At 36.3% G+C, this 23,829-nt stretch overlaps 1 protein-coding gene across 1 annotated transcript in view; it reads left to right on the top strand.

The window, feature by feature from the left end:
• Window positions 1-23,829, top strand: part of esn (espinas) — an 80,950-nt gene that overhangs the window by 34,206 nt on the left and 22,915 nt on the right. The window contains exons 4-5 of the mRNA XM_013307076.1: window positions 1,824-1,937; window positions 2,133-2,261. Coding sequence (XP_013162530.1) covers window positions 1,824-1,937; window positions 2,133-2,261 — 243 coding nt within the window. The remainder of the gene's footprint in view (window positions 1-1,823; window positions 1,938-2,132; window positions 2,262-23,829) is intronic.

The raw sequence follows: 23,829 nt of genomic DNA, 5'->3' as shown, positions 1-23,829 counted from the left end.
TTTGTTAACAAAACAAAATAAGTGTTTTATCTTGTTAATTGTGAAAATATAATAACATAGTTAGCTTAAAATTAATTGAATAATAGTGAGAATATTTCGACTAAGTGAGTTATCATGTAACTCGGCTTGGTTTAAAGCTGTTTAGAGTTAAAAGTTGTCAAATCACGATATCCGTATCTGAACCGAGACGACCGTTAGTTAAATAAACAGTAAGTAGCACTCACAACATTATGTCAAAGAAGATTTGAATTTCTTTTATAATAACTTCAGGTATCCCTTGTTCGCAACTTGTATAACATCGAAATATTCACGTTTTATTGACATATGATTACTTCTGACGGCAACATTGGTCACATTATATATGTCATTTAGTATATAAACCTAATATAATTAATATTTTTATTCTCTTCAAACAATATGTTTATGTATTTTTCAGTAATTTATAGAAAATCACTACGTTGCTTGTGATATTTATAAAAGTTAACAAAAACAAATATCTTCCACACGGCAAATGTTAATATATTTAGAATAAAACCACATTATGTTATTGAATGACCATTGAAGTCTTAAACGCTACCATATACGATAGCGATGAGCCTGGAAAGGTAAAATGCAATCACACGTCTCTCCCCTGGCCACTGGACACTGGCAATATTTATAGCTCGTATTTACGAGTGCCCGCTTACTATACCAGTCGGAATGCAAGCTGCTGTAATGATAGTTTCACACGAGGACAGCTCAGGGAAACAGAACAGTACCGCTATTGTCTCGGCGTGTGCTTTGAAACAATAATTGCAGTACTGTTTTTCCTACTGTGCTGCCCTCGTGTGAAACGAGCACAACTCAGGTCGTCATCTCCAGTCCGAGCACGTAAGGTTTTCATTAGGCAGCGCCGTGTCGTTATTACGAAGTGACATTATTGTGCGCGGAGATTATCATAAAACATTATTATTAATAATGTTTCATTTACTTGGATATTATTTTGGGAGATATTATTACAAGCTTCTTTTGTTTCTTCTTAATTAAAACTAAATATCGTGTTTCAGTGGGACATATTAAATATTCGAAAAATAACTTTGGATATTGAAATATTTAGTAATAGACAACGAATAACTTTCTTTAAAATCGTTTTCGTGACAAAATAAAAGTAAAACCGTACTCAAAATACTCAAATCGCTTATTATTATGATATAAAAAATGCATACCAAAAGAAATTGTTTCAACTTGGGGTCACGAGTTTTTGAATAGGAAAGTACATTCCTGTGGGGCCAAGGGTTAGTGTCGGGTGGCAGCAGGTGAAGTGTTCACTTTGTACTGACTACCGTTAATAGATGCGGCTGTTTAAGATGCCGCGGCACGTCTCACCAGCGCGACTAGGATTTAGCCAGGCATCACTCAAATATTTATAAGATTAAAACAAGACAGAACAGGCTGTATTCACATATAAAAGTATCATTGTTTTGATATAATTGCCAACCAATTTAAATATATCGAGGCGAGATAATTGTATCGATAGATTCGATCGATTGAAAACTAGTTTACCGATTCATACTAAAAATATAACGTTTTGCGAGTAATGTGGCACAATATGTAACGTAATGTTGAATGACAAACTTATGTACATACCGTCTCGTGTTACGCAATTGACGTCTGCGACCAACTAGATAAGAGCGAAATCTGGATTTGTATAGGACAGGATACTGATTACCTAGACTTATGTAAGCTTGTAACACTGATGTAAATATTTTAAACATTGCATTACTTAATCTCTTGAGAATTGTCAGCTTTGTTGTGTATTAATGTATTTGTGACGTATGTTGCAGGTGCACCTGTACTTCTCAGCGCTGCCAGAGGACAAGGTGCCTTACGTGAACAGCGTGGGCGAGCGCCACCGCCTCAAGCAGCTGCTGCAGCAACTGCCGCCACAGGACAACGAGGTATGCACTTTGCATCCTGCACAATCCACTCTGCAACGCATAATCTGTTCCATTAAACTGCAATGAGTCGCGGCAACACATGGAGTTGGCTGATAGTCATTAGTTAATATCTATTTTTAAGTCACTAGCAACTATTTCCAATCTTCATATGTACTTATTGACACAATGTTTACAAGTATGTTGTTACTACTTCAGGTGCGATACTGCCACGCGTTGTCGGACGAGGAGCGCAAGGAGCTGCGGCTGTTTAGTGCGCAGCGTAAGAGAGAGGCTCTCGGTCGCGGTCAGGCGCGCCAGCTGCATGCACCAGCGCCATGCGAGAGGGTGAGTACAGAACATTCGAGCACATTGATTTACTGTTTAACTTACTCGTCTAGTTGTCCTAAGTAAACATAGTGGAGTAGAGGACGTCCACAAATCACTCCAGTTCAATCTATCTTGAAATAAAAAATGTAGTATACTTAAGTGTACCTCCTGTGATTAAAGTAAATTGTAATCTTGAATTACTTTTTTCTTTTGTTTGGTAAAGCACAAAATGTGCTAGAAAATCTCCGTCTGGACAATTTGTCGGCCAGGTCCGGGGCGCGTCACGGCCGCATTGCGGACTTCCTTCGCGCTTCCGACCGCGACGACGACACGATTTATGTTTTAGATAGGGAAGCTTTAAGTAAATGACGACAAATTTCCTCACTGCCTGATTTACATATTTTAAAGGAATTTACGGATTTCCACGTTACAACAACTCTATAGAAAACGACTAAATTTCTTGGCGTGTCAATGCAGTGCACTGCGGCCTTGTATATATGATCTCTTTGCAGCTAATATTTGTTATATGAAATTTTATCAAGTTCAAACATTAGAATTGAGAAATTATTTGCGTTTGTTTTTTAACTTCTTCTTATTTCTTAGAAATAAATTAGGTACAATTAAAACCTTTATATTCTTTCCGAAATCCGCTATCGCTTTTTCATTTGCCTTAAACACGTTCCCCAGTGACGCAACATTTTAATTCCACGCCACATAAATCATAGGACGCCCTCTCGTGACACAAAGCGGCAACTGATTCTTTGAGCTGGTTCATTCTGTATCGTAACATTTATTTCATATTCTTTGAATTATTCGTATTTTTATTTTGTAATTAAATATATCAATAATTAGGATATTATTGCATTGATATAATAATTTGAAAAATTGTTCATAAAATAAATGAACATTAAAATGTAGAAATCAATAAATTTAATAATAACTAAAAGAAACTGACAACGAAAGTATTAGAACAGACTATTGCGTTCTAACGACGTATAATAAAAGAAGATTAATTTACTGAATACTTAAAACATTCAAAATTCATTAATGTGATTAAAAACTTGATTGCCTTCATCCCCAAAATGTAGTCAAACTCTCCGGGAATAGTGACACAGAGGGCGCTCGCTTCGTCGCCGCCATTGCTTATTTCTACATTTCTTTTAATTGACAAAGTTTTTTGCTATTTTTTACTGACGCAACAAAGTTTGCCTTCGATATAACTTTTGACTTTTGACCGTTACTTTGCCTTATGAATATTAATCACGCAATTACGTTGATGAAATAAAAAGGGAAAAGAAAGATGAAAATTAATAAATGTTGAAGGAAAAAAATTTATTACAAATTTTCGTCTGACTAAATATTGGAACTTTTTTAAATTATTATAATTTTAATTTCAAAGCACATACAAGAAAGAACTTGTGCTTATGTTACTCTTATTACTTACACAATGTTTCTCTTCATGGTTTCCATAGTACATTAAATATTTCAAATAATAGCGCTGTGACAGCGACATCTAGCGGTACAGCGCAATTAATGTAATAAAATCAAGATGCGCGTAAAATTAGTTTGTTCTCCTTGAAGAAGCAATGACGGGGTTGTAAAGAAACTTATGAAAATTTTGAGTCTCTTCCCCCTGCCTCGGCCCTCAGTTTAAGACTAATTAGCGCTTAATGTACTGTAACGGAAACTGAACTTCCCCGCGCTTTACCTCTGCGGTTTATATTACTTGATTTCCTTATTCACATTTTTTCTTTACTGTTCTTTCCTTTTTACTTTGCTTTAAAATATTTTTACGACGTACATTAATATGTTTAAATGTAGCTATGGTTAATATCCGTAATATTAAATCAGGCGCGCAACTTGTACGTTTACGACAACAGAGGTCGCTAATGGATTAACTGAGCTGCTTATTGTACGCGCATGTTTATATTTCAAACGAGATAGAAAACAGTAACACAAAGATGCGTTATATATTATTCATGAATTTGTGTACTACGAAATTAAATTGAATATAATTTTGATGTAAATTTCTTTGAGATTTGAGACTTTCATTATAACTATTTTTTTTATAATAATTAATCGTCTGACTAAACATCGGTACCACAATATATTGTCATTCTTTTTACTCTCTATAAAGAAAACAGAGCTAACAATATATACTGGAGTTTCGAGTAATCTAGTAACTATTGTTAATCATTCTTTAAGAACAATGTGAAAGAACACAGAAAGAGTTAATCGTAACCTCTCATTGTTGCGTATGTATAAAGTCTGTCCTTTGTGTTAAGGAATCATACACTACAAAGGAATGTTTAGAAACCGCGCGGTTAACAATCAAAGTACGAAAAGAACCTTTAGGTAGAAGTATAGTTGTGTTTTACTCCAAGAAAATGTAGTCTGTACTTTATTATTATAAGAATGAAGAACGAATGGTTATTTGTAAACATACATAAGTTTTCTGAACATGTAGTGACGACTTTTTTGAACATCCCGTATTATATAATATAATACAATTTAAGGCCTCTCCACGTGTGGTCGGCGGGCATTAGACAACCACGTTCATCTACTCAGTGACAGATAAAGGGGTGAAGTTATTTTGTAGCCGGTGTAAATGTAACTTTGAAACGAGTTTTACTTTAACACGATAATAAGAATGTTAAGTAGTTTTTTTTGTTGAATTCCACACAATCGTAAATAAGACAATCCAATTCTATGTAATAATATCCTGTGATTTTTTCATAAAAATATTTAAAAGGAGTTTAATATAATGATAACTATAACTATACGTACATAAAACGCATGTTTTTCATCTCGCTATTATGACAATGGCAACGCGCCGTATCTTTTATTGTTATGAAAATCTTTATGGATATTAACGTTTCCCAGAAATGAGAGAAAGTCTCGTAAACACAATCTTTCCCTACTTTCGCTGAAGATAAATCGCACAACTTGTGGCGCCCTCTTACGTGCCGCGCCTGATTTATGGTTTTGAGTAATGACTACATGTTGCCAACAGATGGCGCTGGCGAGTTGTTTATTGCGCACGTAGATTTATCGCCGAGGGGATTCGCAACTCGCAAACAGCTGTTCCCATAGCAAAGTTTTTGCTATAAATGAATTATTAATACTTACAGATGTAACTGCATAGCACAAGTTCATTTCTGTACCAAGATATACTATATACCTTATGCCGTGATTTCTTGAGTTAATAGAAACCAAAATATCTAGTTACAATATAAGCATTTTCCAAATATCAACATTATTTTTTTATTGATCACGGCCGTTGTTTTGTTTTGTCGTCAGGCACCTAACTCTGTTATATTTTTTTAGTTTCTTTATTAATAACGTAAAAAAATATTTTATAAATCATATATATTTTAAACGTAACAAGTTGTCTTTTTGGCTAGCTCTTATTATTTTTTGTCAATGATTTCATTTAAAAACTATACTATAGAGAAGATATATAAAGAAGTTTTTGATCTATAACTATAGTTCGTTATAGATCAAAAACTTCTTTAAATACTTTCGAGAAAATATTTTTTCACAATCCTTTTATTTATCCTTTTTAGTTCTTGTATGGCAAGCAACATGTAGTAAATTTTAAGTGTCCCGCCATCTATCGGAAATTAAGTCAATTGCGACAAGGATTGACTTTTCGACTTGGTTTAGATGTTTCTGCCAGTTGTCACGAGATGGCGCTGCCCTATGACATTTGACACGCATTGTGAATTTCTTTCCTAATTTCTCATATAGATGGCGTAAGAAGCACCATATTTTTTAAGTTTATGTATCTAAAACTAGGTGTCGTTACCAGCAAGTTTACCTTTATATGTAAACCAAAGAAAGTTTATGTATTCATTATTATTTTACATCGGCTATAAAAGCGTGAGCTAAAGCCTTTCCTCGAAGGTGTGAAAATGATTTTTGTTCTTCGTAGAGGTACATTTTTTTCTTAATTCTGTAGTTTAGGCGTGGGAACCGGGCAGCGGGGCAGGTAGCATCCATTCATCGCATTATGTGGGATAGAGGCGGACAGACAGACAGACAGAGCACTCGTTTTGTATCTACGGTCATTGTGTAGTGTGTACGTGCTCCGTGCCTGGCGGAGGTCGCAGAGCGACGTGGCGTTTGTTTATTTTCCTTCATACGACTTATTTTGCCCTTTTGTTTTATTGTTTACTATTATTGCTATTGTTCGATGTGACTTACAAGTTTACAAATAATTATTAAACAAATATGTACACAAAATACAGTTTTCTAGAAAAAAATTGCTTTAGTAAGCTTTGTAAATAAAATCACTGCTATACATCGATACAAATAACTAAAACATACATGAACATACATGACACGTATTGCTATATGTACTTCGTCACAAGTCAAAATACGCGATATGTTACAGTTAAATAATTTAACTTTTTGCGCGTAATTCTAAAGACATAATAAACAATGAATAAATAAAATTTCGAGATAAAGAATCGTGTCATTAGGACATTGTACGGCGCGACAGCCATTGCAGAGTCAGCGACGCGGCTCGTCTTGTGGCAAGTCTGCAATGGTCTGCAACACGCTGACGTTGCTGCTACAATTACCACATTACAAACAAATGATTAAACTGAATTAGTACAACTGACAAATATTGAGCAAAACACTTTCGAAACACCTTATTTGATTGAGATCAGAGTTACAATAATTATAGTTTTGTACACGATGCAGAACATTTTTTTTGGTTATATACTTACTTAGTAGATAGAGGCTTTAAAGTTATTAGCTGCGTACAATATAGTAATTAATTTGTTAGTGAAGTTTTAGTGCGATTCAAGCAGTAAGTAGGTCGTGGTCGGAGGCAGGAGCGGTTCATTCATCAGTGCATCATGAATGGAGCCGCTATATTTAGCGTTCCGGGAACACGCGCATAAAGAAAGGAATTCCTCTTGCGTTTTACACCTTCCCCTCCCCTCCCTTACCCCGAACCGGAGCGTTGTGGCTCTACGGCACGTCGCCTACGTAAATGTGACTGTTAAAATTAAGTTTCATGATGAAAACTTGTCTACTTTATAAGTTAGTCAAAGAATAGTAAAATTATAACTCCGGAGGCCATTCTCTTGTAACTCAGTGTCTTGTCTTAATTACTAGATCAGCAATAAGTATGCTGTCACCAGGATACGGCCCGCTGTGGGAACAGTTGCATAATAGCTTATAATTTCATCTTTTCAAGTTTAAAGAGCTCTCTTCTAGATTTAGGAATCTGTCTTGAAATTGCAAAGACTTTTGATTTAATATTATCACAAACATATTTATTTAAAAACGTTATGATTTATTATAATATTATGTAAGAAAACCCAATTTAAACAAGAGTTTCGAATGATTTAAATAACACTTTCTTTATTTTGAAATAATAACAGCTGATTGAAAGTTGTCACCGGGTCGCGACGTGCACGTGCGCGACATGTGCAATGTGCAGTGTGCAGTGTGCACACACAAAAAATGTGCACGTTCAATGCGGTGGCAATAATTGAATTAACGGAGAGTCGGGGGTCGGGGTACTTGAGGGGGAGTCGTGGTGAAAAACAGGGAGTCTTTTTGTCAACTTAAAAACTATGATATTCAAATACAGCTGGTGATTATACATTTTGAAATAATCCCACCTGTCCTATATTTTTTTTCAGAATTCCTCTTTTAATTTTAGACCCGATATATACATGTCACAGTTTCGTTACAGAATAATGGAATTATTTTTCATTTATAATTGAAAAAAAAACAAGTAAAAGTTAGGTGTAAGCAGAATAGCATATCACTGGAGAGAATATAATTCTGAACATGTCAATGTAACTGTAATGAGTAATTTGTTAAACCCTATATATTATAGTTAAATGCACATAAGACATAAACTTTTCATCGCAACATAATTTTCTTGAAACTTCATAACCTAATTGTTATCATAATATTTAATTTAATGAGGGAATTAAAGTAATCTCAAAGTATTTGGTAAGGCATCGCGTTAGCTCGCACCGCGGCTCACATCTCTGCCGCGGATCAAAGGCGCCGCCGGCGGGGACCAAATTGGGCAAACTTAATGCGTTCGGCGCGGGAATTCTGCCCTCGCGATATTTTTGTTTTTGCAACATCATTATTATGTATAGTTTACTTTGAAGTAGCCCGATTATTGTTATAATCCTTTATGTAAAACGCATGCAATTTTTTTTTAATAAGTAAGTAAGTTATCTTTATATATAGAAGATATTCAAGTATGAAAAAATAGGAGAATTAATTGAGACTTTAATTTTAACGTAAAGTGAAATTATTGTAGTTCTGTTCCAAGCCAGAGTGTGTGTGTGTCGTTTTAGTGCGTCGACAGCACAGACATTTTTGTTGTTTTATTATTCGTCCGATATTTTTTTGGGGGTCATAAAATTTAGGAAGTTGTGTGGAAGCGTTACTTTATTGTTGTACATCGCTCGAGTTTAATTTTATTGTTATCTAATAACAAAATAAACCGGCGGCAGTCGCGAACTGCGCCGCGCCGCGACAGATGGCCTGCGTCTGCGCAGCGGCGCACAGGGCTGTGACAACACGACGAACTGTACACACTAAGTTTATGATTTTGAACTAAAAGTATTTGTATATCTGTGGTTACCTTGACTACTATCTACTTAAACTAACGAAGTCGCTTCGTCTCTTGTTGGGAGCCATTGCTAATAATGTTCCTATTTGTTGTACGAGAATTGTTATTTAAATACTTTCCTCCGTAGATTAAACTTAGGCAGTGCTTTTGGCGTATATCTATGGGTAGCGGTCATTACACTATTTTGGCAAATTTCGATGTCCGCCTACTCGTTTAAGTTTGCATTTTTATGCAAGATCATACCTTGAAATGCTATTTTATCACTAAGAATTTTATCACCAGTTCGTGAGCCTCGTTACAGGTAACTTCATTGTGTTACAAATATTCATGCGAGAAGCAAAGCTTGTCCTAATTTTCGACAACCCTGGTTTGCGCGAGCGCCTCTGGAACACGTATTTAACCTCAAAATGAGCAGTTTTTGTGATAAGTTTTTATTTAACTTACTGCCGTCTACTAATATTATGCTTATGTTACAGTTTTTTGCTTCTTATCTGCGCTTAGGGTGTCTGATGGATAAAAAAAGTTTTTTTAAACTGCGGCATGTGTCGCGGGCGCGTGCGCCGCGAACACATTGCGTATGATTTTTTTTGCATCCGATTCGAAATTTAAATATGTCGGGGGGCATATGCGCGCCCCCAGATCTGCTGTGGCTTTTTGTTGTTTTCTTTTAAACGCACCGCGGCCGCAGCTTTTGTTTGATGACTTGGAAAAAGTAATAAACGAATAAGTCGATAGCTGTAAAGTTTATTAAGGAAGTGTTTAAGTCAACTATTAACAAAATGATGTAAATTATTTGAGAATACACACTAGTAAATGTTAACCTAATTATGTTGCAATTCTTTTGCAAAACTTTAATAAAATTTATAAATTTGAGGTTTTACAACATTTTTTTTAGAAAAATTAAAAACGCCGGAAACTATAAATCTAATATCGAAAGCATTTATAAATATTTATAAGAATGAGACATAAAAGTGTCGAAGTGTTGTTTAATATAATGTTGTTCATTAACAAAGTTGTGCGGCTAGACTGGCGCTGACCAATATGGCGATTGTGAGCATAAATATTTTATTAGCCGTTTTATGAGCGCGTATCGCCAATAAAGAGCAATCAAGGAGAGGTAAATCACCAAATAGACGTCGTCCAGTCGCCGGAGACGCGGCATGACGTGCGGGACGCCTACTGCAGGTCGACGACCTAAGTCACAACTCGGGGGTGGACGAATTAATACAAAATTATAATATACCCTTAGAAAAATTTTACCCTCTTCTTCCTTGTAGATCTGTTACTTTGGCGCCTGTTTCTGCAAATACGATATGAGGAATTACTTGGCATTTGACACATATCATCTTATGGTCGTGGCTCCAGTCCAGCGGGTCCTTCATGCCAGTAATACTACTGGCGGCTCTAACTGCTATTATCATTGCATACATTTTCAGATATAATTGTTGAATAAATGAGGATTTTTTTCTGAATATAAATTCATCCGAGTCTGTCATCTTATAATGTTTCAATATTTCGTGATTGCCAAATAATGTTGATTTACTAACGATATTGCGTAAGCGAAAAATATGTTGTTTTGGCAAAGACTCGGCGCGGCCATTACACTGTCTACAGCCTCCCAAACCTCACCCCATTCCGATCATTTCTCGGAAAACATGAAAACTCAGCGATCGTAGAGAAGCGAGGATGTCTGATATATTATCGATAGTTCAACATTTCGAAATATCAAAACTAAGGGACCCAATTTAAATATTTGCTTTACACAATTTTTAATGCCCTTTTCTGCTTTTTTTGTACGTTGTTTCCTCATTTCTGAGTGTCGTAACTTCTCTTCTTAACCATCTCTCGTAGGGTATTCAAATATTTTAATATGTCTTTTAAAACTACAAACACTTATATATGTATAATAATATGAAGAAGAAAACAAAACATAAAATAATCCTCGCGAATTTGTTACAATATAAATCATGAATACCTAATATGAAACATTAATATTTGATTCTATCGACTTTCGTAACATCCCTACAAGGTTTGTGAGGAAAAGTCGTCGACATTTGTCCTTGGATGTTTCCCAAAATCCCGGAGTCAAGCACCGCCGCCGGGGAGCCTCCAGCCAGCCTCGCTCTCTGCCAATAAGTTTTATGTACAAATCTTTATACTACATAATGTCTTCTAATCATCTCTGAATAATATATAGGAATCGTATACCAGACAAATTCTTCAAATAAATTTACTACTATTACTATATGTACATGAAGAACAATAAAATCAACATCTATCCATAACCATTTGCGCCTTGCTTTTACTTTCATAATGATACAGATAAAATTAAAATTACTTGAATTTTAAGTATTATTATTTGACATTTCTATTTACTGGTGCTGTAAACCTAAACAACTAGGGTGTTAATATATGTGTGAAGAGGAGGTCCACGAGGCGCTGGCGCCGCGGCCGGTTCCGGTCCGGGCTGGCGCAGCGGTCGCGGCGCTGCGACGCTCGATTTCGGTAAACTAATATTAAATCGCACTTCGCGCTAAATATAACCGCAGACAGCTAAATACAGCGCACAGGGTTATTCTGCAATATAAAAAATACTAACACATTGCTTAATGTGCACACAACGTAAAATCGTCAACACGCGTCGTCTATTCGGTAAATTGTGGCATAGCGAACATATGTCAATTGTTTAAATTTGCTCCGCCATCTTGAAAATCGCGGCGAATTTCCTCACAACGATCTTGATATTGTATATATGAAGGTCCTAACAAACAGCATGACTAATGACACCACTTAACTATAATGTACAGGTCCAGCATTGAAAATAAACACTAGAAATGAATTTGGTGTTTTATTACAGACTATTTTAAAGTTTTACATATCTCAGTACATTACATAGAACACGAAACTACGTGACTTTTAAATTGTATTATAATTATAATGTGTTATATTTAAACCATAAACAATATATGAGATTAAAAAATTATTTTCGAACTTCATTCAACGCGTATCGCTTTTCGCTATTATTCTGCCAATATGATTGCAGAATGGATCAACTCTCGTCAGAGCGAGTCGATCCATCGCTGCGACGGCGGAGCACTTATTGTCTGAGCGGAGGATCGTGCGATAAATCCCTCCGCACGTCGGACTGCGCGGACACCGACATGACAGCGACAGTGGCAACACTAACCGCTGATGTTGCTGCTGTGTTCTTGACACCACATTACACCTGTCCTACATGCTCTCGCATTGTTTGTAGCCATGATACAAAGCCATGGATGGCGATTGACTAAAAAAATGTTAAAGTATATCCTAATAATAACATAAAGTCACTTTGAAAATGTTTTAATCAATTTGCCTTTACTTCAGTATAACTAAGATCAATAATAGAACAATAATGTTCCTATTTTAAAGTATTCGCTCCTCGTCTTGTCACTCGCTACAAGTATAAACTAGTTAAACTAGATGCATGATTTAATTGTGTGAACATACATTGTACGAGTAATAATTTCCTGCTTGCTTGCTTACTGTCAACTGCAGAATATTAATATTTTATGTTAATGTCACGACAAATTTCCTGCGCTCGCAAAAAATCATTTAGCGTTCGCCCCCAACGTGTCTTGGCGACCTCATCATGAAATGACGGCCGATAGAGATCTGTTCGCACCATTAAAGAGAAATTAATTTATCGTTTTGTCTTTGATTGTGTGACAACGCTGACTGCGACAACATCTGACAAGTGACGTATAATTACTTAGGTGTTACAGCTTTTTGCAAGAAGCTTTTGAGAATCATTGAAAAGCTCTCACGGCCTCAATGCTAGTTTTATCTTCATTTAAATTGCTATTGAACATTAGCAACGTTGTTTTGTAATTAAATTATTTTATTTTAATTGCTATTGAAAAAATTAGCACTATTGCTCGCGTCAATATTACGCGTAAATAAATAGTAACTACTTGAAGAAAAACTTATAGTACAAATGTAATTTTTTGTAAGTTTGCAGTGTTTATTGCTTTTGTAGGTAATTGTAACAAATACCGATTTGCTGCGTATGCTGGTACTCTTTACTATCCCTTCAGCACAATGTCCAGTCCACAGTCAGCTGTTGCACTTAACGCCTCTTTGGGTGACATTTCCCGGGGCAGTGTGCCCAAACGGAGCAGCGGTGAGTTGAACGCGCCGGCTTTTTAGCGGCGGCGTGGCTGTGATTGCAAATAAAATGCGCGCGCGCCGTCGGCCCCCAACAGACTGAGAGGAGCACAGAGTAATATCAACATAGAGATAGTAGAATATATCCAAATTTTAAATTAGTGACGTCTTTAGTGTTTTATATACAAGCTTATATTGAAATAACGCTAGAGCGATTAAAAAATAAATAAGATTATAACTTAATCAGATAATTTTTTCGTCTCCCTAATTAGGGACCACTTTCACCCACACATAGTTATGATTGTTAGGTACTCTTCGTCAAGAATACGTCGACATTTGGTCGATAAATGTTTGGTAAAAATTAAGAAAAATTATACAATTCGTGGCTCTGTAGATTCTCTACTCTGTGCTATGTGTTGGAATCAAAGTGAGCAAGCGACGGGATGCGCAGACGACGTCTGGATGTACCGCCCCTCCCCCACCCCCCGCCAGTGCCCCCGCTCCTGCACCCGCGGCGTGTGGCGCCTCCCGCGGCTATTTGCATACGAGACGCATAGCTGAATTAAATCGCATTCGTCAATGATTTGCTACATGACTAACTTATGTTACAAAAAAATTATTACATATCTAAGCGATCCGCTATTTGACACCGCATTCGCATTGAAACATAATATATGGACTTTTAGTTTCTGTTGTGGTTAGTCTCATCCACGCGTCTCTTCCGCATTGTCCCCGCGTCAGTACTACGCTAATTTTACAAATGTTCTTGATACTTAACAGTTAGAAAATCGTCTCATCAGATTGATTATACATTAGACAATAATAACTTATTTAGTCTATGTCCCATTTCCCAGAGAGGCAGGCAGAGGTTTAGTGAATACTCTTTCTTCCATCTTCCTTTATTAACTTACCTGTTTAATATTAATTGCTTATGTAGTTTGTTACAAATATGTAATGCATATAATGTGTAAACACGAAACACGAGTCCGTCAGAGGTCGGGACGTCGACCCGGAGTTGCGCAACCGACTGACCTCCGACATTTGAGTGCCCGCCCCGCCCCGCCGCTCGGCATCCATCGGCACCGACAAGCCTCCGCTTTCTTTTCGCGCAGCATAGCTGCCGCCTGCGCCTACGCGCCCGCCGCGCTGCTGCATAGACGCACCGCAGCAACCATGCTGCGGCATAACTTACAGGAAATAGCGGTATAACCAATTGTAGATGAAAACACTTAATCAAAAAGAACCTGATCTTTGTTCTTATCGTTATCGGCTTTGTTATATAAATGTTTAAAAATTTTTATCATAACCAAAAACTTCGTTAACTAGTAAAGCTCTAAACTCTGAATATTTTCAGCTTCTATAAGGATGATGAAACTTTCACTCTTCATTTGTCCTTTTCCTACTAATAAGATATTATACATGAGAACATGTGACGTAAAACTCGCTACAGCTAATGGCTTGCAGCGCGCATTTGCAGTTATTTATATCAGACATACAAAATAAGGTCATAGTTCGTTTTTTTAGGAAATTGTGAACTGCTAGAAATATATGTGGGCGGGCTCTATACCATCCGCACATTTTCTTTCTGAGGTACAAATGTTGAAGGCACTGGGCCATTGATTCTTACGACCGTAAACTTCGTTTAAAAGTGTGTCGTTTTTGATCGACGTATATTGTATTTCTTCAATTTGCTTGACTATATTATTTTTAATAACATTATACATCTTACATCTGAGATGGTAGAGAGAACATTTCAGCTGTTATATTGTAAATTATCGTCATCTCTTTCTGCATAGATCATGGAACATAGACAAGTTTGTTTTTAATGTCGGACTGGCTGAACACGCTGGCTGGTGTAAATGGCGTGTTTAGCGTGACACTGTGCCCGCAGCACGCAGCGCGGAGGTGACCTCTTCGACTGCGACGTTACATAAAATCAAAACTTTATGATAACTGTAATTTAAATTTTATCGAGCATACTTTCTTTTCAAACCATTCGTTTTATTAAATCGTTTGGGGCAAAGAAAATTATAGGTTTTGTTTTCTTCAGTTCTTTATCTTTTAACTACTACATAAAGCTTAAATACAGTCTGAAGTTTAATAACATTAAAGAATTTGTTATAGTCTTTTGACTGTCTCTCTCATCTGTTCCTCACCTCACAATGATCGTAGTTGAATTATGTTAACTAACAATATTGCATGATAAAAAAATAGTAAATGCAGGTACACTTAAAGTTAAGAAGTTCGTGTTTTGAGAGCTCGCGTCAGGTGAGATTTGTATGCTAGTAAGACACGTTGCCCCAGCGCTGTGTCATCGGCGCGCCGCATCCGCCGCGAGCGCTACACCGCTTTGATGACATCCATAGCACATAGCTCATTACGTGCATTGCACTTACATGTAGTAATTAAACTTTATTATTATAAATGTCTACCTAATTGCTTTCAATATGTTCCGCTGTGAGATATAGACAGATGAATTGTTACTCTCCAAGAAATTTTATATCTACGTATTCTTAATTTCATCAAAGGCTACAAAAGTATTTTTCTACGGGCATAAGATAAATGATTACTTACAGAAACAACAGTAAACATGCTTTAATAACATAACCACTTAAAACATAAAAATATTTTTATTTATTTCCTTGGATTTAATATGGATATCATTACGTGTATTTATTTGTTTATTTACATGTGTTGATGTTGTATTTTTATTTAAAATGTCTTATGTAAATCAATTTATTTATTGATTATAAATGCTTTATAGAAATAAACGCTGTGATACATAAATAAACTATAAGATATGATATAATATAATATTATTAGATCGACTTACAATAAAATGCAAACTGATAGTACCCAATGCACTTCATCCGTCAACGAGCACTCGAGCCACTGAGCTAACGGGGCATAAAAGCAATTACAAATAACATCCTCTATAAATAACCATATTAATGGTTCACTAATGTTTTTCCACCAGGCGCGTTGCGGCGACAGCGCGCGGCCCAGTGCAAAAAACGCGAACTTATGCGTCTCCAAATCGCCCGGCGACATCTGGTGTGTGATCCGAGAAATACGCATATGTCTTTTTTCCGAATGACTTGCTGAGATCACTTGCAATTTTATCAACCAAAATTAAATCCTAATCTAATGGCATAAAGATGAAATTCCACTAAAATAATTTAAGTAAGTTATTCTAGTCGGTCATAGTAATTGTGCCTTATGGCTCTGATTTTAAGGTTGGTATTCGAGTGTCGTATTGTGAGGAGATTTTTTTCGGAAGTAGCATAATTCATATGGTAAGCAGTGTCAGGTTACGCGGCAGATGGCTGAGCCTCATTATGCGCACGCGCCGTCGCCGCTGCTGCTACGAATTTCAAGCTACACTTCGCTGGAATGTTTTTTGTTGCTCTAGGTTATGGTGCCTAAAGTTATATCTAACTACCAACACTGACTTAGTTAGGTCAGTGGGCTTGCAATTCAAGAGCGAATTTTTAACACAGTGCGTACACCAATCACCTCTTATTTATTACTTGACCTTATTGTCATATAACTTTTTTGGTAAAAGACATTAGTTGAAATCTTTTACAAGTTACATTCTTGTATATGTATAGGCACATGGAAATAGCAATACATCACGTATGACTTATTGGATTAAAAATTGTTATGGAGGATAGTTTTGACGTATTCAATTTTAAGTAGGCACTTGCTGACGCAACAAGGCTCAGATTTCCTTATTCAGTGCCACTCTAGTATTAACAGAAACAATAGTAATAACCGTGGAGTAATTCTTTAAGTCCCTGCTTTGGTAATACCATCATACGTAGACAGACGCATACGACAGACAATATCAAAGTTAACTGTTGACCTGTCATAGTATACCGCTGTGCCGCTCGCGGCCAGCTCCCAGCGGGCAACGGGCACCGAGCAGCAGGCATAGCGCACGGTCCTCAACTTGTCGCCACTCAGTACCTGCCGGCACAGCTGCGCGCACAGCTGGCGCACGCTCACCTGGCAACCCACGACCCCCCAAGCCCCCCTCTCTATTATGAGGCGTCCGTCAAACGAGCGACATTAATTAATCATTATATTAATCAGCCAAAATAAACAAATCATAAGTGAAAAATATTCGTACAAAAAGTTGTTGAAGTGGTACAAGATGCCAAGTTTAGATACATGAAACACTTCATGGATGTTAGCAGAGTTCATGGATGTTTTGCCATTTGATTTAAAAATGTTATTTTGTAGAAACAATTTAATATTGAAGGTAACAAAAACACAGAATTATAAAAACAAGAAATGATATAATACTTTAATTTGCAATGTAATTCAGCTGCAGGCAATCGTTGAACAAGCACGTGGATATCAAAACAACATCGAATGCAGACACTATAATGAGGGCGTCAGACGTGCATTCTGCACGCACTATAACATTTCTTGCAATTTGCAAACATTGCGTGCGCGCATCTCTTACATAAGTCATGGTTTGGAATAACTACAGCCTGAGGTGATGTTTGTGAATACAACAGATACTAGGGAAATACATTCTCCAAACATATTTCTTAAACATAGAACTAGATACACCAGCTAGAACTTTTGCATACCAATCACAAAAAGTTAATTATATAACTAAATGAATCACTATGATATGTTCCTTTATTAATAATAGTCCTCGTCTACTGAGTTGTGCTATTCAATCATTATAATAATAGATTATTATCCTTGTCATGTAAGTTTTACATCTCGACTTGTTCGCACAATTATCGTCCCGGAACGCACGCGCCGCGCCGCTTTATATCATAGGGCGGACTTTTTTCTTTTTTCATTCGTATTCAATGCTGGCTGACTGGCTGGCTTGTGGCTGCACGCAAAACCTTATTTAATGTACTACATCGAAATCTCGCACGAAATGTTGTTTTTATTTTATCTGCTGATCCGAAAATATTATAGTATTCGGTAAATCTTTTGATTTGATGTAAATTATATGTACGATTTGAACGATAAATACATTATAAAACGTTATGTTTATTACGATAATATTAAATGAAACAACTTAAAACACGCAACCACCAAAACATATTCCTTAATAAAATAATGAAAAAACACAAATTAAAATTTGTACAAAATTCCACAATACATTTTCTGTCACTGAATTTGTTATCTGGTTTTCAGAATTGTAATTTGGATTTTAAATAATAATAGGACACTATTGTAAATTACTACTAAATACTTTGCAAAAGTAAGAAAGAAGAGAATTATGTAATTGCTAAAGTTTATGAGTAAGAAGGTTCGGCCGCAGACCGCAACGGACCTACTTAAGCACAATTAACGGCGGCCGGTCTAATTTTCCAGCCGCTAGGGGTCGCGATTTCGTGCCAGTAAAAAAAAGTATTAAGAAGTCAATGCCCTCCGCAACATCTGGTGTGCGCGCGCGCCGCCCGCCGGTACGGAAAAAAGTTTTTTGTCTGCTCACCCCCTAGCAACTGATTACCAAATCCATCCTTACTGTAAACATCACTGCTATGTTTTATAACGGGCTTCTGTGACCGTAATATGCAGTTTTACAAACAAATATTTCAAGTATTCTCGACTTATTCGCACAATCACATTGGAGTCAATTAAATTTTAAATTTTTTGATAATTTATTTTGAGTAAACGGGGAGAGATTTTGGAAAATTTTCCTTACGACATTGGGTTGTGTGGTGCGCAATCTTTATTTAAGCAGAAATTTACTTAAGTATACGTTTTTTAGCTAATATACAAACAATAAGATCTCAGTTTTTTCTTTTTGAACTACATAATGCTAACTTTATTAAGTAGATATGTATTATGTTTGCATAAGTCGGGGAGGTTTGGAGCGTGCGGCGCGCACCTTGTCTCCTATCGTTTGTTTAATCATATCCAAAGGGAGCTTACGACTAAATATAATTCAATAGACACCCTCTTCCTGCCAAATATGTAGCCTGCACTTACAAGGATAAGCTGCGATAGAACTTATTCTTATTGGGGAACCTTAAAGATCACTTTGGAACGGGACCACTGAACGTGTAGAGGTTTGTGTGGGCAGGTGTGCCACAGGGGTCGCGTCTGGGGCCGCATTTATTTTAGATTCACAATCTTCAGCCACGTGGCCTGGGGTGTCGCTCGCAGAAAAACCATCGCAGCTTTCGGCTTCCGTATGGTACAAATATAAACAGAATTATATCGCCATAATGTTTTTCCGGTTTTGTGAGTTTTGTATTGACGACTGAGTGGAGCCCTTAAGTGGTCTCGTGCCAATTATACTTCCCGTCGGCTTCAACTACTTCTGCACAAAAGCCGCTCTATATTATGCCTCAATAACATCGGTCATTGAAGCTTAGACTTATTGTCCATTTATAATGTATAAAAACAAATCTGTTTTGGAGTTGCTTTTACATTTTAGACACTCTACGTGTTAATATTGATTGATTTTTTCGCGGGAATACAAAAGTAATAACTTTTAGATTTCAATTAACAGTAACATGTACTTAAATGGAAACATTTCAAATATTATTTTATTGTAGATTACGATCAACTTATTTGAAAGGAAAGCTCGCGTGTTCAATAATGCTACTAAATGTAAGGCTGCTGTGAAATATTTATGATAAATGTGGCTTTTACTTTTAAATGTAACGATCAAAGAGATGGTAAAGTTATAGCTTTATCTATTTAGGTCACAAGAGTTAATAAAATGACATTCAAAGACCAGAAGCCCGAACATATCAAATTAAAAATATGTTTTATGACTCACTGAGCTTGATATAAAACGTAAACACGTTATTTTTATGATAAAAAGAAAAGCGAAAAAAGTCGTTCGCAGAATTATTTCCTAGTTTAAAAGGAAAACAACTTTTTATACTTCATATGTTATTTAATTTACTGAAATATTTTTTTATTATTTTAAATGCAATTATAAAGTCGTACTTAATAAATATCATCATCATCAGCTCACTATACGTGCCCACTAAGAGGGGCTCGGAGCCTACCCTAAGTTAGAGGTGACTAGGCCATACTCAACCACCATAAATATAACAAGGCATTATTTAAGAATAGACATTTTCAGCATGTATCGAATTTCCAGGGTATATTAATATTTTATTTATTTAATTACAATGATTTTAAAATCCCATTTAACAATTAAAATAAAACTTAATTATGCCAATGTGTTCTTCCTGGTTGTGTTCTACATCAATGTTAACTTTCAGCAAGATCCATGCAGTCTTTGTGGAGATAGCTTGTAACAAACATTCTCATTTATAATATTAGTAATATATGTATTTCTCACTGCGTCACGTGCGAGTTGATCCAAACCTACACAGATGTAACTGTTTGCGCGGTGACTATTAATGTACTTTTTGTGCGGAGACCATAAGCCTGTCACCTTGTACTGCATCTGAACTCTGTACCACCTTATAATTTTTTATGTAACAAAAATTGAATTCTGATGGCTTTAAAATAAGGAATAGTATCGCATGTGAATCGGGTCGATCTATTTCATTTGCTGATAACAGTTGTGTATTCGATCGGTGTTTGCACCTTTCGTCAATCATTTGAACTGAAGCGCCATCTGGTGGCTTACGGTATCTTAGGTTACTATTATACTCTTTGTTAAAGTATTTTTTTTCTTTTCAGGTAAGTTCATATACGAATTATGAGCGGTGCATACCGCAATAACTGTGAGTAACTGTATACATACATACATACATACATACATACATACAAAGTTATTGTTGTGTGTGTATCCTTATTAATTTTACTTTCATATTCTCGTTGTCGAACTAAAATTATATTTTCGTACCGACGTTTTCTTACTACATTTTCCGCCGTAATTGAACAATCAACTACTAAGATGCGGAACTAAACGTGACAATGATTATACATAGAGCGTCTTATTGTTGACACTGGGTAATGGTTTGTGCGAGTGTCGGTCGTGTCCGCGTTGCGGCGGGCGGGTCGAGCGGGCCGGGACTGACCGGCGGGGGCCAGGGGACGAGCGAGGCGTGACCTGGGGGCAGGTGCCGCAATCAGCGCGCCAGCTCGCCCGTGAAATGGACCAGGAAGGCCACAGGCTCTTGAACCTGTATTACAAGAAACATTGAGAAAATTGTCTATACTTTTAAAGTACAAGACAGTATAAGACATGAGTTATTTAATTTTGCATTTTTCTATTATGTATTTAAAATGTAAAAACTACTTTCCTATTGTGAAGTTTACACCCACTAGTTTTCTACTTTTCAATAAATGTTGCTCGAACGTTAGAGTCAAAGTCATTACTTAAATTATTTGATTAAATAGAAAATTTCTTCCTTGGTAAGGGGGGTTCAGCTGGCGGGAGTACGCCAAGTAAGGGGGCAATTTGACGGCGACCTAGAACCAATCGGCCGAGACCGCGTCGCCTACAAATTACCTTAATTTAGGCAATTCTCTGTAAGCACAAATCATTTGTTGGTAAAGATTTCTGTGACCTATTAAAGGTCGTTGATTTGTTGTTGGTAACGTGAACATACTTTCATAGCAATTATTTGAGAATCTTAAGTCGCCAAGAAGTCGTCTCTGTAACTATAGTCACGTTTTAGTCTCCAACAACAGTAGTCTACGTAATAAGATAGAGAATGTCTTCGTCTTCTACGTGTTCTTAGGAAGTTTTAGGGATTGATAAACATAATAAATCTAGCTATACGACGAAAAGACTAACAACTCTTATTTAAAAGAGTAATGTCTGATTACAATAGTTACATTTCTTATGATGAACTCTTTTCGTCAGACCATCGAAATATAATATTGAGCAAGCCGCTCATTTCGTGGTGTGCATGAGATGCAGAGAATCCCTTAGATTGAACACAAATTGGCGGCCGCGAGCTTTATCGCTACACGATAACCTGAATTGCCTTTGAGCTCACAAAAAGTATTGGCGTGTCGGCTTAATGAGACTCATTAAATATATTTAAGGCTTACCATTCATTTTGAAATAGAAAACCTAATTTTATAAGTTATTATACGTTTATTTATTTCATATACTCAAACACGCATTTATTTAATTATTTCTTTTCTCTCCCTCTAACTCTTCTAAAGATTTGGTCTTTCTTTGCGTAGTCTCTTAGTTCTATGGACGGTTCTAAACAATGTTTTTGATCAGAGCAATTTTTCAAAGCCTGAACCATGTACGTAGTACTTGTGCAGATTTAAAGGTACTTTCCCGACGTGAATCTGATTCTTGATTATATTCATACATACAAATTCAATAAGCTTTATAAATTGATAATAAGCTTTGGTATCAAGGTCGGGCGATGTAAACAGAGCGATTACCCTCGCCGGAGCGGGCAGGGGGCGGGCGGGGGTCTGCAGGGTGGCGGGGAGGCGGGTGTAATTTGCCAGATCACGGCATCCCCGCAAATTGCAGGGAATAGTTAACCCAACAGTAATAAGAAGACATCATTCAATTTAATCAGCTCTTTTTTTGCGTACTTTGAAAACATCGCATATTTAAGTGGCAATAAAACAAAAGCAATTGGTTGCGTGGAAATATAATCCTTGTCCATCCATCGGTCGAATGTTTTATACATTGATTGAAAATAGCGACTATGAAATTGTATAGTACTTATTAAAATTTAATGTAACTTGTGAAAAAACATTTAAAAGATAACCTCCTTCTTTGATGTTAATAAAACCTTTATCAAAACAAATACACATCGACTGGGATTTTTTATATGACCAACATAACTGTACCATTGTATAATAATCCTTTTCTTTAGTTTTGAGGCAAGCAGAGAGTTTGGTGGCCGCAAAAGATAAAGTTGTCCGTCGCCAATGAATGATTCACACGTTAAATGGGTCAATTCATTATCTCGAAGCCGATCTGATAACGGATCGTTATATATTATTTTTATTTGTATTTTTGTTTGTTTTATCCGATGGCGTTACATTCCGATCTGACCAAGGAGTAAGAAACAACTCTGCTCAAATATTACGACTCTGCTCAACTCGATTGTCTACATTTCTCGGTGAACTACAAACAAAGTGATCCTATAAGGGTTCCTTTTTTTCTATGAGGTACGGAACCCTAAAAAGTATAGAATATCTGAGAATCTCCTTTAAATGTGGATTTAATATTAAATTGAGTTTTTAAATAATTAATACATTAACATAGTTTTACAACTTTGTATTTCGCTTGCTTACTAAAAGTAGTTTTCAATAGGAGTCTTGAATTCATAATTATTTTTGTCGTAATTGTTTCCAGTATTGATAATTTATATACTTTTATTATAGATAAAACTAATGTTTAAATGACGAAATACCACATCCAATACATTCAGTATCCCCGAAAAGATCTGTTCCCGGAATGAAGTACAGTGGTTGTCGCTTAGCGGCGGCCGCGGCCGGGAACAAAAAAAACTGCGTGTGCCCGACGTCGAGGTGTCGCGCTGGAAGTGGCACTGTCGGCAAGCGTACTTCTACTTCACTACTGTTGATTTAATATGTTTAAAGTAAAGTGTCTAATTTTTTTGTGGATATACACGTTAGATATGTCAAATTTTATCTCATGCAGATATTAGAATTCACCTCTCAGACCTCTAGCGCGAATTTTTGACAAATTATAATTATTGGAACATTATTCGTATGCTTCCAAACTGAGATCTTGACAAATAAATAACAACGTTAAACTGGAAGCGTTATTATTGGTGATACATATTTAGGAGTAAAACATACTTATATAGTAATAAAATAAGAATTTAAAATTACCTCGTCGGTAGTCACTTCTAGTTATGTTTTATCAGTGTATGAATACCTCGGGGCGCCACCTTC

The sequence above is a fragment of the Papilio xuthus genome, unplaced genomic scaffold, assembly GCF_000836235.2.
Source record: "Papilio xuthus unplaced genomic scaffold, Pxut_1.1 DF828142.1, whole genome shotgun sequence".
NCBI classification, from domain to species: domain Eukaryota; kingdom Metazoa; phylum Arthropoda; class Insecta; order Lepidoptera; family Papilionidae; genus Papilio; species Papilio xuthus.
The sequence above is the reverse complement of the archived record's forward strand: the minus strand, read 5'-3'. Positions and strand labels throughout refer to the sequence as shown.